Source organism: Barbus barbus, assembly GCF_936440315.1.
Source record: "Barbus barbus genome assembly, chromosome: 34".
In the NCBI taxonomy this organism is placed as follows: Eukaryota; Metazoa; Chordata; class Actinopteri; order Cypriniformes; family Cyprinidae; genus Barbus; species Barbus barbus.
Genome location: NC_136762.1, coordinates 7,063,289 through 7,078,928, shown reverse-complemented (window position 1 = coordinate 7,078,928; position 15,640 = coordinate 7,063,289). Strand labels below are relative to the sequence as shown.

Sequence of the window (15,640 nt, the reverse complement as noted above, 5' to 3'; positions counted from 1 at the left end):
ATTTGCGCATTATGGACGCGGTTTTATAACGCCTTACCAGGTTAAAAGTAGTTTAAAAGTAGTAAGCATCACAAGCGTTTTACAGTATCAACTGTATCATTATCATTTATTCCTATTATTACGTTATTTCCGGAGCATAAAATAAACAATAGCCTAAATATCTTCTGCTTTCAAATATTTTGGTCCATTTTGTGTTCATGTAATAATTTCAGTGATATGTATGTTTCATTTGTCATCGTCTTTTTAGGTCAATAGGCCTATATCAGTATCTACATACAATGAACCTGTTCATTATAGCTCTGTCTCTCTCTTTCTCCCTCTGTCTGTCTCAGGACAGGGTATTATACAGTGTATAAGCAGGCATACAGTATGGAGATGCAAACTGTCTACAGGTGCTGTCCAGGGTGGATGCAGAGAGGGGAAGAGAGAGGCTGTCTGCATAGTGAGTATCATAACACTGTACTGTACTTGTGTGTTGTGGGTCAAGGGTGTCTGAATAGTGTGTGTTATCCACAGGAGTGTGTTCCTCTGGCACATGCTTTAACGGTGGGAAGTGCTCTGAGACGGGTGATCAGCTTTGCCAGTGTCCAGAAGGGTTCGAGGGAATGCGCTGCCAATACGGTGAGTCTTTAGTGCATGTTTGAAGGGGTTGAAGTTTCTGATATCTTGAATGAAAGGTTTCTGTTGCTTCTCGGATCAGGCTACTGTATGTGCATTAATGCATATTCACCACACACACTGTCCACCACCTGTGAGTGCTGAGGGAGTTTTCACAGACAAACGTCACTTTGGTTTGTTAGACTCTCACTTGTTTCTCCCCCTCTCAGTTTATTTTGACTGTATATGTGAGGTTTTCACACTGTGAGGTGTCGAATAAGGCAGAATGAGGGTGTATGTGTTCATCTAAACATGTGTGGTACCTTTCAAAAGTCTGGTGCCAGTATTTTGAAAGACATTACTACTTTTATTCAGCAAGGCTGCATTAAATTGAGTAGAACTGACAGTAAAGACATGTATAATGTTACAAACGAATGCTACACTTTTAAACCTTCCATTCATCAAAGAATCCTCAAATAAATGTCTCACAGTTTCCACAAAAAATATGAAGCTGCACAACTGTTTTCAACATTGTTAATAATAAGAAATATTACTTGAGCAGCAAAGCAGCATATTAGAATGATTTCTGAAGGATCATGTGACACTAAAGAGTTATGACTGCTGAAAATTGCCATCACAAGGAATGAATTGCACTTTAAAATATATTAAAAAAGAAAACAGCTGTTTTAAATTGTAATAATATTTCACAATGGTAAGCCTATTTCACCTTGCTAAGCATACATTTTTTTTCCAGAAACATTTAAAAATCTTACTGACTCCAGACTTTTGAATGTTAGTGTATTTGTAAAAAAAAAGAAGCTATTTTGCTTGTATAACAGCAAAGAGCCTTTGAAGACTGAAGCCACCTCACACACAGTAGTATGTGACTGAGATTTCGTGTTCTTGTCCTAACAGTAAACCTTAAAGTTTAGTTAGAATTTTTTTTGTGTGCCCTGTCTAAAGCAGCTTTCCTCCTGCGGTTTTATGCTGAGATAGTAGTTTGTGCTCCTAAAATGCTTTCTCAGAGTTTCTAAAATTAAAATGTTCTTCTTCAAGTCCGTAAGGCAGAAGGCTGATAGCTAAACAGTGCGGTGGTGAAATGACTGTGATGAAAAATGTCTTTTCCATGTTGGACTGGTAAACCTATTAAGCTCATTTTACTCAGAGACTGTGTATATGTGCATGTGGAAGAATGTTTTTACAGCGCTCTCTTTCAGTAGACATATCGCTACCACTCTAACTCAGGACATGCTGTAGCTCAGCTGGCCTTTCCTGTTGGACTGATTTGCTGTGTTTAATGGCCACTGGTCACCTCTCAGTTCTGAGAGAGAAAACGCAGGGAACACTATTCAAAGAATAAGAAAAGTTAAAGAAATAGCTAGTTTACTTCCTCATTTTACTCCAAACCTGTATGACTTACTTAGTCTTACTAAGTTTAGGCAGAATGTTCATGATGCTTTTGAAAGTGGATTGTAACTAGGAGCTGTTAAACTCAAAAAGGAAAAATCATCACAAAAAGATATGCATTGATTACTTTTATGGTCCTTTCATTGTGCTCTTTTATCATATTTGGAGCTTGACAGCTACTGATGTTTTCAGTGTATAGGAACGAGCAATGTGAACATCGTTTAATATAAATCCTTTTATGTTCCACATAAGAATAAATGGCATATGAGTATATAATGACACAATAACAGAATTTTACTAGTAAAGCATAAAGTTTTGGATAAAAGTGTCTGCCAAATACAATAATGTAATAACTAGTCATAGACCTCATTGATCTAAGCTTATGCACCTCCTCAGTTTATGAGAGAAAAAAGTTTGGCAATGTTCACACAAAAATTGAGGTACATAAGCTCAGATCATTGAAGCCTGATCAGTCAGTTCAAAAAAGAAATGCAAAAGACAATATTTGGTAATAATATAGAATAATTAGAAATTTGTAAGAATTTTTTTGAAGGCCAGTTTGGCCTTTTTTGATTTTTGATTGGGAACACCACAAGTGTAACAAGGTGGGGGGAAAAAATCCCCCAAAATTATAAAAAAGTTATTGTTATACCCTGCGTGAGCAAAGTCAGTAAATTTTAGTCCAATGCAAAAACATTAACTAGCATTTTGGGAAAAAGAAAATACTCTCCGGGTCAAAATGACCGGAACACAACTTAAGAACATGTTTTTCATCCTTGTTCTTAAAATGTATGAACATTGCATACACTCTAAAAAAATTGGTGCTATAAAGCACTAAAAGTGGTTCTTTGGCTCATAATCATGTAGGGGAACCACTTTTGATGCTATAGCACCAAATCTTGGTGCTTCAGTGGTTCTCTTCAGCGGTTCTTTGGCATGACTGAGGGGCTATATAGCATCGCTACCATATACAGGACCTGTTAAGCTCCTCTATGGTTCTTCAACGGCTTTTCAGTGGTTCTTTGGGGTGATTAAGGTGCTATATAGCACCACTGCCATACAAAGAACCTGTTAAGCCCCTTTAAAGGTTCTTTACGAGTCAAAGAACCACTGTTGGTGATGTTTAGCACCATTTTTGTTGAAGAAATACAATGCAATATGGCTCTACATAGCACCATTTGACAACTGTATAGCACCTTGAAAGATATGGTGCTATATAGCACCAAAAGTGGTTCCCCTATGATTACGAGCCAAGAACCACTTTTAGTGCTATATAGCACCATTTTTTTTTTTACAGTGTATGTAAACACACACCTGTGCCTTAGAGGTATTTATTTTCACTTATGCTGTTTTTTTGCACTTCAATAGTTCATGAAATTAATGGCAAACCACAGGTTGAGGTGTGATTGAGATCTGAAACTCTAAAGGACACACATGTGAAATTACTGGGCTCTGAGCTGACAGTGTCATTCCACTGTTTAGTAGAACTGTGTCGTTCTACTTAACAACAGTGTCTTCCTGATGGGGTGGAAGAGAGTCGTGGGAAACAAGCTCTTCACTGTCCATTACTGCAACTTCCCTGTTTACGGGTTTACAATATGTGCTGAGCAGACAGTGTTTAAAGATGTGTCTGTTTGAGTTTGTCTGATACGGTTTGCCTGAGGGTTTCCTTTCCCCCCCCCGTCTTGTTTTCCCTGTAGTGGAGTTAAGAGTTACAACCCCATGGAGCGTCCTGACTATACATTCTTTCTCGGAGTACTGCAGCGTATTGAGGAGTTCAAGAGGTCCTGATCCCCAAACAGCTTATTTAGAGACCCCGTTAAACTGGGCATTTCTTACATTCTTTATATGAAGACACACAGACATCTATATATTATATTTTTCTATAAGTTGACATCTTTGTTACCATTCCAGTATTGCTGTAATGGTGACCCAACCTCACTGTATTGAATGCAAAACGACATTTTCAATGCATTTAAAATGAAAATCGTGTCATCATTTACTCAGCCTTATTTTGTTCCAGACCTTTATGATTTTATTTCGTTGATGGAACACAGAATAATAATATGTTGTTTTGGACCCCATTGATTTTAATTCTATGAACAAAAGAAATGCAAACATTCCTCAAAATATCTACTTTTGTTTTCCACAGATGAAATAAAATCATAGAGGTTTGGAATGATATGAGGGTTAATTAATAACAGAATTGTAATTTTTGGATGAACTATCATTACGTTCATAATGTTACAAATGGTTCTTTTAAGAACTGAAACGTTCTTTGGGGAACCCAAAATGATTCTTCTATGCAATTATAATTACAAAACCCCCTTTTGGACCTTGTTAGCCAATACTGTTTTCCCCCAAATGCATGGCTTTGGTTAGGTCAGCAGAAAAGAAAAGTCATTTCAGAGCTGGAACGAGCTTTACTGAAAGATTTTTCTTCAGAGTAACATGTCCTGATCAATCATGCACAATAAGACCAACATTTACGGAACATTTACAGTATTTACAGTATTAAGAAAGAGTCGATTGTTTTTCCAGTTTTCCACTTTCTCACTGCTCCATTCTGGTCTGTATCCTTCAGTTCAGTCATCTACTCTGAACTAAGACATGAAATGTTCTGATCCAGCACAAATATGTGTTTGCGTGCAAACTTTGACTGAGCGGTTTGTAAATTATGATTGAGGTCCTCGGATAGATTACAGGCTGTTCAAAAGCTTGCTTATCCAGGACAGCTATCCCTTTTAGTTTAATGAACTCGTACTGACATGCTCCATGTGCTGGTTTGGTGAGAAACTCATATTTGACCAAGAGCTTCACTGCTGCAGGACGCTCTGGCAGACACGGGCTGTTGAAACGGAAATTCGGTTTGAAGGATTATTGAAAAGCAAAACACTGGTAAGGAAATCACTGGCATTGAAAACAGAGACCTTGTGAGTGAGGAGTGAGTATCCCGATCAACAGTAGGTTACATCTTCTTGTTGTTGAGATGGGCTCAATGCAGCGAGTCTGGCATCTTTCAAACGTTTTTCCAGTGAGAACTTGAGAAGAAAATGAACCTAGCGTCTCCACTCAGCAGGTGATCTCAGCTGAGAGACAGAGAAACCAAATCCTGCTGTGGAGAAACAGGAACCGGTTGTGTGTGTGCTGGAATGTGCTTTTGCTTTTAACACAAAACCCTTTGGACTTCTAAAGATCGTCTAAAGAAAATTCTATTGCTGTTTAATGGTTCATGACTAAATAGGGCTTTCAATATCATCTTTGTCTTAGATGTTTCTACTTAATTCCTTGGAGACATGAATATAGACAAAAATGAGACCCATACTGTTGACATACAAAAAGAGTGGCGAGCTATAAAATGAATCTTGGGTGCATAGTGCAGATAATATATTGAGAAATGTTTGCATTTATGTTCAAATTGACTTTTGATTGCAGACTTTAGTGTAGCTAATGTGAGCACAGCCCAGTTTGAGACATTATTGAAATTTATTTTCAAAATCTAGAGGTCTGCTGTATATTTGTTTATGGATATTATATTCTACCATTCAAGTTTTTTGTAATTAATCAAAAGTTACAGTAAAAACATTAATAATATTTCAAATAAACTTTGTTCTTTCAAACTTTTCTATCATCAAAAAATCCTGAAATAAAATGTATCATGGTTTCAACAAAAATATAAAGCAGCACAACTGTTTTCAACATTGATAATAATGAGATATGTTTCTTCATATCAGCATATTAAAATGATTTCTGAAGGATAGAGTGTAACTAAAGACTGGAGTAATGGCTGTAGTTATTTAAAATTGTAATAATATTTCACATTATTACTGTTTTTACTGTATTTTGATCAGATAAATGCAGGCTTGGTGAGCATAAGAGACTTACTGACCCCAAATATTGAATGGTATTTGAAATAATGGTATTTGAAACAAATATACAGTATGATTCCCAGAAATGCTGTCTAATTTGTGTCTGTTTTCTATTCATAGTCAGTTTCTTTCAAGGAGTCTGTAAAGCAGACACTTGTAATTTAATATTTGATATAATACGGAAACATCCCGTTGGTAGCTGTATAGTGATCATCCGTTAATTGCGGAAATGTAATTAGTGTGCAAATGCTTGCCAGATGTTTTACAGTCTATTGCTGGTTGAAAAGAAGTCATGCTTGAATGTTAGGCCTGGATTGAATATGTGTGTTTATGTAGGATAATACTGGGCCAAGTTCAGTGATCTGAAGACATGTGCCTCTACATGCTGAGACAAAGCGGATGGATACACAAAACTTTCTTCTCTGATAGGGCACACAGTTAGCTTAAAGTTTCTAAGGTTTGTAACTCCTCTGTTTAAACCATTAAAGAGGATCTCCCAATGAAAGGACAGGGGATATTCCTGAGATACTGCTGCTTTTCCTCAAAGCATTTATAACCCTGAGAGATAACCAAACGACTTTACCATACATTGAGAAAAAGTAGAGAAAAGAAATGCAAGAGTATGAAAATACTTTATAACATTACGTTTCCTTTGAGACTCATTAGTGTATTTAAAATCCAGAACCTACAGTAAGCAGTAAGTTTTATGATTATGCCTTAAATTAAAAGGTTGAATAGTGACAATAATCCTCTTTTCCACTTCTGAAGAGAAAAAGACACTATGTAGGGACCTTGTGAGGTCTTGTCAGCTGTCGCCTGTAGAACGCATTAAGCATGCTGCACTGCGGCCAAACTGAGATCTCAGGAAAGACTATCTATGCTAGAGCTATGGTCATTAGATTTCCGCTTTGCTCTGGGCTTGAATTTATGGCCATCAGTTAATATGTAACACTTCTTAATATTTAAATGGAAATAAGTGAGAACATAATAATAATAAATGTTTTTTGAGGATTTCTGAAGGATCATGTGACTGGACTAATGATGCTAAAAATTCAGCTTTGAAATCACAGGAATAAATTACATTTTAAAATATGTTCAAATAGAAAGCAGCTATTTTAAATAGTAAAAATATTTCAACATTTTACTGTTTTTGCTGCACTTTGGATCAAATAAATAGAGACTAAAAAACATTAAAAATCTTACTGTCTAAAATGTTTTGACTGGTAGTGTATTTTTTACCTATTCAACAAAGAATACACTCCATTTACCTTCAAAATAACCAAAAAATGTCTCATAAAAATCATGCGTTATCTAACTGTAAAAATTCTATTAGTTGGGTATTTAAATTTTTAACAAACTTATAGTTGCCATTCATACAAAACATGCTTTTGTGTTTAAAAATATGAGACACAGGGACAGTGGCATGCGAGATGGGTGTTTTAAAAATGTAACTTTTAAAACTTAAATTTAGCATTTTTAGAATGCAGTTTATACGCACATTGCTTCAAAAGAGTCGAGATGCAAGCCTACCTGTAAAAGACATCCATTTAAAAATGGAAAAACGCATTCCACTTGAACAACATTCTTTATGGCATACAATATACAGAAGTTCAGAAAGCTCTTCAGATGACCGAATGTTTAAACATTACACAACACAAACTCAATTAGTTCAATAACATTTTAACATAGTCTTTCCATTTGCTGTTCATTTCCTGTTGATGTTTTTTCTAGATGTTTTTCATCGTTCTATCCTGTTCCTGTTCCTTGTTGCCAGAGCAAGATTAATGACAGAGGTCTGGATACAGAACAAGTCTAGATTTAAAATGACAAAGGGAATGATCACCAGGTGTGAAACATGGAGAACAGGGGCCTGAAGAAGCTAAACAGATGGCGGCGTGGATGTTTATTCTCAGATGTATTTGTGTCTGAATTTCAGAGTCAAGATGCATTTTAGCCACTGCAGGCACATTCTAGTTTTGTGAAATCACTTAAGGAGAAAGTTCACCCAAAAAAGAAAAGTCTGCCATCATTTACTTCACCTCATGATGCTGCAAACCCTATGTGTAGAGCATCTATTTACTCCAGACTACAGCACAGATGTTAAACTCAAAGACATCAGACACCTTGATCTGTTTTTGCGGTTGTAAATGGTTTTGCACTCTGCTTTTGTCTATTTCTCACTCTTCTGTCTGTTTTAAACACTTAGATACTGAAAGACGTTTCAAGTATTTCCTATGTCTTAGTCAGATTAAAAGAAACGTGCTGTTCCGAGTATCCCAGGAAAAAATGTCTGGGAAAAAACTACTAATAATAAATTATCTTGCTTTGACTTCCTGTTTGAGCTCTCTAATGTAATAACCAGAGATAGAGCGTGTAATAGACATCTGTAAATCTGTTCTTGTTGTCAGCGCTTTGTGCTATTATGGGATGTTTGCTCAAGGTCAGTGCTGAGCCGTAGAGTCAAAGGTTATTAGGGAGACATGACTCCACAACATCAGAAAGATAGAAAAGCTATGTCAAATGTGTTCTAAATCTGAGAATCTGAGAAAAATTCATCTTTAATGTTTATTAAATTAAAGTGTCAGATGTGGAGTTCATCTGCTGATGCTGTGTTGCCTTAGAAACTAAGTGTGGGTGTGGCCTGGATCTTTGTTATGGCGACCCATCCTTGGTTTCTGAGGCTTCACAGAAAAACAATTTTTTTTTAATTTATTTTTAAAAATATCATTTTCTTTTCAATTATTTTTAGGCATTTTTGCTGTCACGTTTTCAAACCCATCTTGTGTGTCCTTGATGAGAAGCGGTTGAGCAGAAGGCAGTTGTTTGGGCAGCTTGGACTTATTATCTGAGTCTGAGTGCTGTTGTGTGTTTGTTTGTGTGGTTCATTTGTTTATGTCTGTGTGATGACATTTTTTCGCGAGCATGTTAAAATGACCGCAAAATGTCCTATTTGAAGACATCAGACTGGAAACATTATTACAGAAAGCCTTTCACCGATCTAAACATCATGCTGGGAAGAAGAATGTATTCAAAATAAAGAAAGATTTTCCAGGTGAAGTAAAATGTTAGGACTAAATGTGCATCAAATAACAACATATATACTTAATTATAAAAAAATGGGTGAATTATAAATTAAAATGATCTAACAGCTTGGGTACATAAGCATCTACATTTTTTTTCAGTGGAATTTAATTCAATTTAATGAGTTTGTTGTTGTTGTTTTTTTTGGCTTTTTTCTTATGTTTCCAAAACATGCTCAGTGTTTTTCTTTTTTCTTTCTTGTCTTTTCAGATATAAACGAGTGTGCAGACAGTAACGGAGGATGTGAAGGCATGTGCTGTAACACTATTGGCAGTTTTTACTGCAGGTGTCCTGATGGCATGAAACTCGGAGCTGATGGGAAATCCTGCAAAGGTGAGTGAACACTCACATCCATTGAGTTTATTTCATCTTTCTAATACGGTGGCCAAGAGAGCTCAATGCGCTGCAAATAGAAAAAACACCTGCAAATTAAGAAAACAACTTCATCAATTTGACAACACACGCGCTACAAATGCTCACAACACAAACATGATATACTGGATTCACTTTTTAATCCATCCTGTGAATGTTTGTGAATTGGGAGCTTGTTTATTATGGCTATAGTTTGGCTAGGATTCATCATGAGATGAAGAAGGATGTATGATGGGCTTTGTGTGGGCTGTAGTTCCTGAATGCGCTGAGAGAGATGATTTTACATCTGTGTCCATCTCAGCTGTTAGTGTGTAGGAGTGGGAATGATGATCTGGCCTTCTGTCTCAGGTCCTGCTGGACTGAAAGGCTACAGGTGAGGAAACAGGTGTATGAGAGGGACGTGGCGGTCGGGGTACTGAACACAGAAATGCAGATGTTATTATTTAGATAACCGTATTGTTGTCAAAAATAATATTTAAGGAGAGAAATGAAGAGAAATTAACGAGATTATCCTGTATAATAGATTTAACAGCAATTCTGATGAAGAAATACTAAAGAATGCTAAAATCAGTACAGGTTAGGTTAAATTTCTGTGAATGATTTTGCAATAATGATTTTGCACATGTGACTATGTTCAGCAGATGTAATATATCTAATTATGAATGACGGATCAGAGATCATTCATCAGCTCTTTGGTTCTACAACATTTCAGATTTTTTTCTGAGAATTTTAGAATCTAGAATTTTCATTTTAAGTTATATTTTTCTTAAAAACCAAACTTTCATCTGACAGGTCAGTTCTATTCTGACATCAGAATTAATGATACGAAATCTACAATGACATCATGTCTGTGTTTTAACAGATACAGTTTCTTGTGATGTCATCAGCACATGTAGGATTTATTTACGTTTGTCCACTACAGACTCATCTTTAACTCAAATGGCCACATAATCCTTATTTTTTTCCCTTAAACATTAACTGAGGCTTATTTTATGAGCTTTTAAAAGCAAACATCTGTTAAAACAGTCAAGAACCGGATGGAGTGAAACATGGTTGGTCACCATTAATCTCCTGTATTTAAGCACATTCCTCACAGTGACAGCTTGACATTTACTATTTATGGCAACTCATATGTATTAAACATAGTGTTTCATGCTTTACTTTTTGCCAGCTCTAACAAAAATGACCAAAATGTATGTTGGTACTGTCATGTTTCTTTGGACATGCTTTTGATATCTGAAGTACTTATAAGTACCATGTACCATGATCTATAAATATGGTATATGGCACTATAGTCTAATTTTAACATATGATGCTGTAGTATGGTACTTTTTGGAAGGGTGTTGACAAAAGATAAAGGAATTCACTTACTAGCAGAAAAACAGTAATTAAAATATTCAGAACTATTCTCAGAACCACATTTGCATTGTTTTTATTAAATATATTAAATATATATATATATTATTTGTGCTTCTTTTTTCTTTGTTTTACATTTAAAAACACAAAAAACTAATAAATAAGTAAATAAAATATAATTTTAAAGACATAAATACATTTAAAGACAAACAAGCAAATAAATGAATAACTAAATAAATAAATAAGATAAATAAATATATTTAAAGAAAGAAAGGGTGCCGGTCAAACGTGTCAGCCTAATGCAGTAAATTGTTTAGGTGAAGGCATGTCTCAATTATTGCATGCTATCCCAACAGATAAAGATGAGTGTGAAGAGCTGAATGGTGGTTGCCAGCAGACATGTGTGAACACACTCGGTTCGTACCACTGTGAGTGCAGCGAGGGTTTCCGCATACATGCTGATGCTCACACATGCATAGGTAAGAACATGCATACATGCTCACAAACACACATACATGATGGAGAATCTCTCTCAGTCTTGAGTGGCATCTGTAGTGATGCATTCAACAGCAGGCTGCCTAAAACTCCATTAATTCTGCTAGCTCAACAAACAGTGTCAACACAGCAAGAGAACTCTGGTTCTGCCAATCTCATCACCCTAAAACAGCCTTTATCCTGTTTTACTGGAGTCTGGATGTGTCATCACTCTGTGACAGGCCTGGCGATGTCATCACAGTGAGACAACAGCTCTGACCTGTCCCCTAAGACTCCGTAAATCTGCCAAATCTGACACAACATGGAAACATCATCAGTCAGAGAGCGGGAGAGAAGGAATGAGAACCTTCCAAAACTTTCAATATATATACAAAGTCCAAACTGGATTTGATTCAGAGAGGTTTTCCCTTTATAATAAAAGTTTTCCTTACTTTCTGTCCAAACAGAAAATCTGAGTTTGTCATTACAAGATTTCTGAGATTAACTAATAAAATAAAATAAAATAAAATAAAATACCAAACTTTAAAATAAAAAAAACTTTATTTTATTTCAGCTTGTTGCAGAGGCAATATTTCTTATTTTTTTCAAGTTGCAGTACTAAAATAAATGAAAAGTAATTAATAAATACTATATAGACATATTAAAAAACTAATACAAATGACAAAAACACAACTAAAATACTAAAACTTTAACTAAAAGTAAAGTGAAAATATAAAATCAAATTCAAAATATTAACCGAAACTATAATAGTATATCATTGATACTAAAACAATACCGTCTGGTTGTAGGAGCGTTAGCAAAGCTACGGTTACTACAGAGGGATTGGCCTTGTAGTATATGTGTGTAGATACTTATTTTTGATCATTACATGCATTGTGTGTGTGTGTATGTGATCTTTTTCCAGCGGTGAACTCTTGCTCCGTGAAGAATGGCGGCTGTGAGCACAGGTGTGTGGATTTGGGGAACGAGCAGTACAAGTGTGAATGTCGCAGTAACTACCAGCTCAAAAGAGACGGCAAACACTGTGAATGTGAGTTCACATATATATGTTGTCTTTGACTTACTGTTTTACTGTAGTACTATTGTGATGAATATGTAAACACTTGTGTGTGTGTGCTGTGTTATTCTCTCAGTGAAGGACCCCTGTAAGGACCATAACGGCGGATGTGCTCATATCTGCAGTAATGTGAATGGACAGGCGCAGTGCAGCTGCAGATCAGGATTCAAAATGAGAGCTGACTTCAAGAGATGTGAAGGTTTGAGTGCATGACATGTACCCACGTATATGTACATTTCTTTACAGATTAATATTTATTTTACTTTTTATCTTGCGCCAGCTGAGACCTTAACAACTGTTATCTATGTTTTATGCCAATTTCAAAAACTACCAATAGAATAGTCAGTAGCCAATAATATTGTGTAGTCTTCTAATAAATGTTATATAATTATATACAAAAGTATAATTAAAATGAAATCATATAACCCCAGTAGGCTAAGTGTCATTTAAAAAAAATTGATGGTTCACTTGACAGCCTTTTTTGAATGTTAAAAACATCTTTAAAAAGAGTTTACAACGTCTTGAAGTTTGAAAGTTTATTAAGCCTTACAGACAGACAAATTTATTTTATTTTATTTTTACCTCTTAGTCCATTTCCATTGGCCACAGCAAATCTCTCTTTAGCTGTGCCATAAAACTACCTCCTGCTCAAACACACACACACACACACACACACACACACACACACACACACACACACACACACACACACACACACACACACACACACACACAGAGACAGCAGATTATTGGTATAACGACCTGCTGTTAGTTACCATGTGTGCAGGCCAGTGTAAAGCCATTGATCTGGGTCACGGTTAAACATGCTTGTCTGGACCTCATTTATGTCCGGACTTTATGAGACAACCTCAGCTGACCCCATGAAGAGACTCTGACCCCTGCTGTGCACATACATACATTGCCACGCTTACGTACAGACACACATACACACACTGATTTTGCTAGTATCCTAACTGAATACATTGTGTTTATTTATTTATTGTAAAATAAAAATTAATAATGAGTTTTACGCTGACATATCTTCTAACTATCCAAACATTTCCTCTCTCAGACATAGATGAATGTGTGTCTGGTCAGACTAAATGTGCTCACGGCTGTGTTAACGTGCCGGGATCGTTCCGTTGTGTGTGCAACCCAGGATTCGAGCTGGGTGCTGATGGGAAACAGTGCTACCGTGAGTACAAATACACACACTAACATGTGCTTTGGGATTCTCTGAGTGAACTTCTAAACTTAAAACACTTTAGAAAACAGTTATTAGATTATATCAGTAGTTCACTGACATGTGAATTTGGTTTACTGGAGCCAAACAGACTGTGATTGGTCAGTATTTTTGACATGCACTAATCAGTGAAGTCTTTATAATGTGGAGTGATGTATCCTGCAGGTATAGAGATGGAGATCGTGAATGGCTGTGAGAAAAACAATGGGGGCTGCTCCCATCACTGTGAGCACACCACAAGCGGGCCCCTGTGCTCCTGTAACCAAGGTTACCAGCTCGCTGATGACCTGAAGACGTGTATAGGTATGGGCCCCACTTGATGGTTGTCTAGCAAATCCTTCACTATGGAAAATGTAGTCATTTTTAGATTATGAATTATATGTATATTGGCTACAATTAAAAAGTTTGGGGTTGGTAAGATTTTAATGCTTTTGAAGGAAGTCACTTATACTTTCAGAACCAGTCATATGGGTACATTTTTTGAAATTGAGATAAATAAGCTTCCCATTGATGTATGGTTTGATATGATAGGACAATATTTGGCCGATATACAACTATTTGAAAATCTGGAATCTGAGGGTGCAAAAAAATCTAAATATTGAGAAAATCGACTTTAAAGTTGTCCAAATTAAGTTCTTAGCAATGCATATTGCTAATCAAAAATTAAGTTTTGATATATTTACTGTAGGAAAGTTACAAAATATCTTCATGGAACACTTAATGTCCTAATGATTTTTGGCATAAAAGAAAAATCTATAATTTTGACTCATACAATGTATTTTTGGCTATTGTTATAAATATACTCCAGCGACTTAAGACTGGTTTCGTGGTCCAGGGTCACATTTAGTCTGTCTCAGTTTGTTCTGTTTCTTCATGTCATTCCAGACAGACTGGATGATGATGAGATCAGGTCTCTGTGTGGAGCACTGGCTGTTGTCAGACTCATTGTGCAAACAAAAATCTCACTGGATTATTACAATGAATGGCTAAATGAATGTTTGGAAATATAAACAAATATTTCCTATTGACACATTACAGCAAAACATAGAAATAACTGACTTTAAACTATTTTTTGCAAGTGAAAATACTTGTGACTTAAGACTTAGCGTAATTTAGTAGCGTAATTTATTCTTGTGATGTCAAGAACAGCATTTATATGAATGCATCCTTGCTATATTAACTTCAATATGTACAGGATGATGGTGATTCATCTACTATATTATAAAGTAAAATGAATGGAAATCTGAAATTAATGCTAAAATATTAATTTAAATAATTCAGTTTAAATGTATGCATTTTGACAGTTCAATTAAATAATGGTACAATGACAGAATTTTAAATATTCATAAATCCCTAGTTAACCATTAGACATATTCATAACAGCAAAATAGCCACTATTGCTATTATTCAAAAACAAAAAATGGGATTTGTAAAAAAAAGATTAACCATACTTATTGGTTTGTGTTGTCTAAACACTGTAAATATTTACCTGCTTTTTAGTGTTAATGTTACATATTGTTTGTTTTAGTGAGAAAATGCTTCTGTATTTGTGTGTGTCATCCACAGACGTTGATGAGTGTGAAAACGAGGAGGCGTGCTGTAGTCACTTCTGTAAGAATTACCCAGGAGGCTATGAGTGCGGCTGTAGACCTGGATACACACCCAACGGCTGCACATGTGATGGTGTGTTTAGTTTCATGTCTTCTTTGTTTGATTCTCTCTTAACCAAACCCTTTTTTAACCATCCTTTTTTTAACATACTTGGCAAATTGAGATATTTTTCGTAGTTTTCTTCATAAATTGACTATTTAAAGTTTACTTAAGCTCATGTAGTTTAATATGAATCTCTCTCTTCAGACATTGACGAGTGTGCATCCGAGACGTCAGGATGTTCTCAGTACTGTGTGAACACGCTGGGCTCCTATGAGTGTTTCTGTCAGGTGGGCTTCAGACTGGACTACGACCAGAAATCATGCTTACGTGAGTACAAGTTTAATTGTGTTTATGTAGTGTTGACTTCATAGTCAGGAAGTGATGCACAGATTTCATAATGACGTAATAAACCAGTATTATTAACACCCAGGCGACATGTTTTTGTTATATATATTAGTTTTTGTTATATGTAAAATTGTATATATTTTATATTTTCTGTTTTCATTATAA

The 15,640-nt window shown here is 35.7% G+C and overlaps 1 protein-coding gene across 2 annotated transcripts in view; it reads left to right on the top strand.

Moving 5' to 3' along the window:
* Nucleotides 1–522: 522 nt before the first annotated feature.
* LOC306854025 (uncharacterized protein) overlaps nucleotides 523–15,640 on the top strand; it is a 45,821-nt gene continuing 30,703 nt past the window's right edge. Inside the window, exons 1-9 of one of the 2 annotated variants that reach the window (XM_079391806.1) lie at nucleotides 523–621; nucleotides 9,165–9,287; nucleotides 11,039–11,161; nucleotides 12,082–12,207; nucleotides 12,311–12,433; nucleotides 13,307–13,429; nucleotides 13,643–13,780; nucleotides 15,044–15,160; nucleotides 15,335–15,457. In XM_079391806.1, coding sequence (XP_079247932.1) covers nucleotides 606–621; nucleotides 9,165–9,287; nucleotides 11,039–11,161; nucleotides 12,082–12,207; nucleotides 12,311–12,433; nucleotides 13,307–13,429; nucleotides 13,643–13,780; nucleotides 15,044–15,160; nucleotides 15,335–15,457 — 1,012 coding nt within the window. In that variant the 5' untranslated portion in view covers nucleotides 523–605. Of the gene's footprint in view, nucleotides 622–4,743; nucleotides 4,903–9,164; nucleotides 9,288–11,038; nucleotides 11,162–12,081; nucleotides 12,208–12,310; nucleotides 12,434–13,306; nucleotides 13,430–13,642; nucleotides 13,781–15,043; nucleotides 15,161–15,334; nucleotides 15,458–15,640 lie in introns of those variants that run through there. The other variant, XM_079391807.1, reaches the window with a different exon arrangement.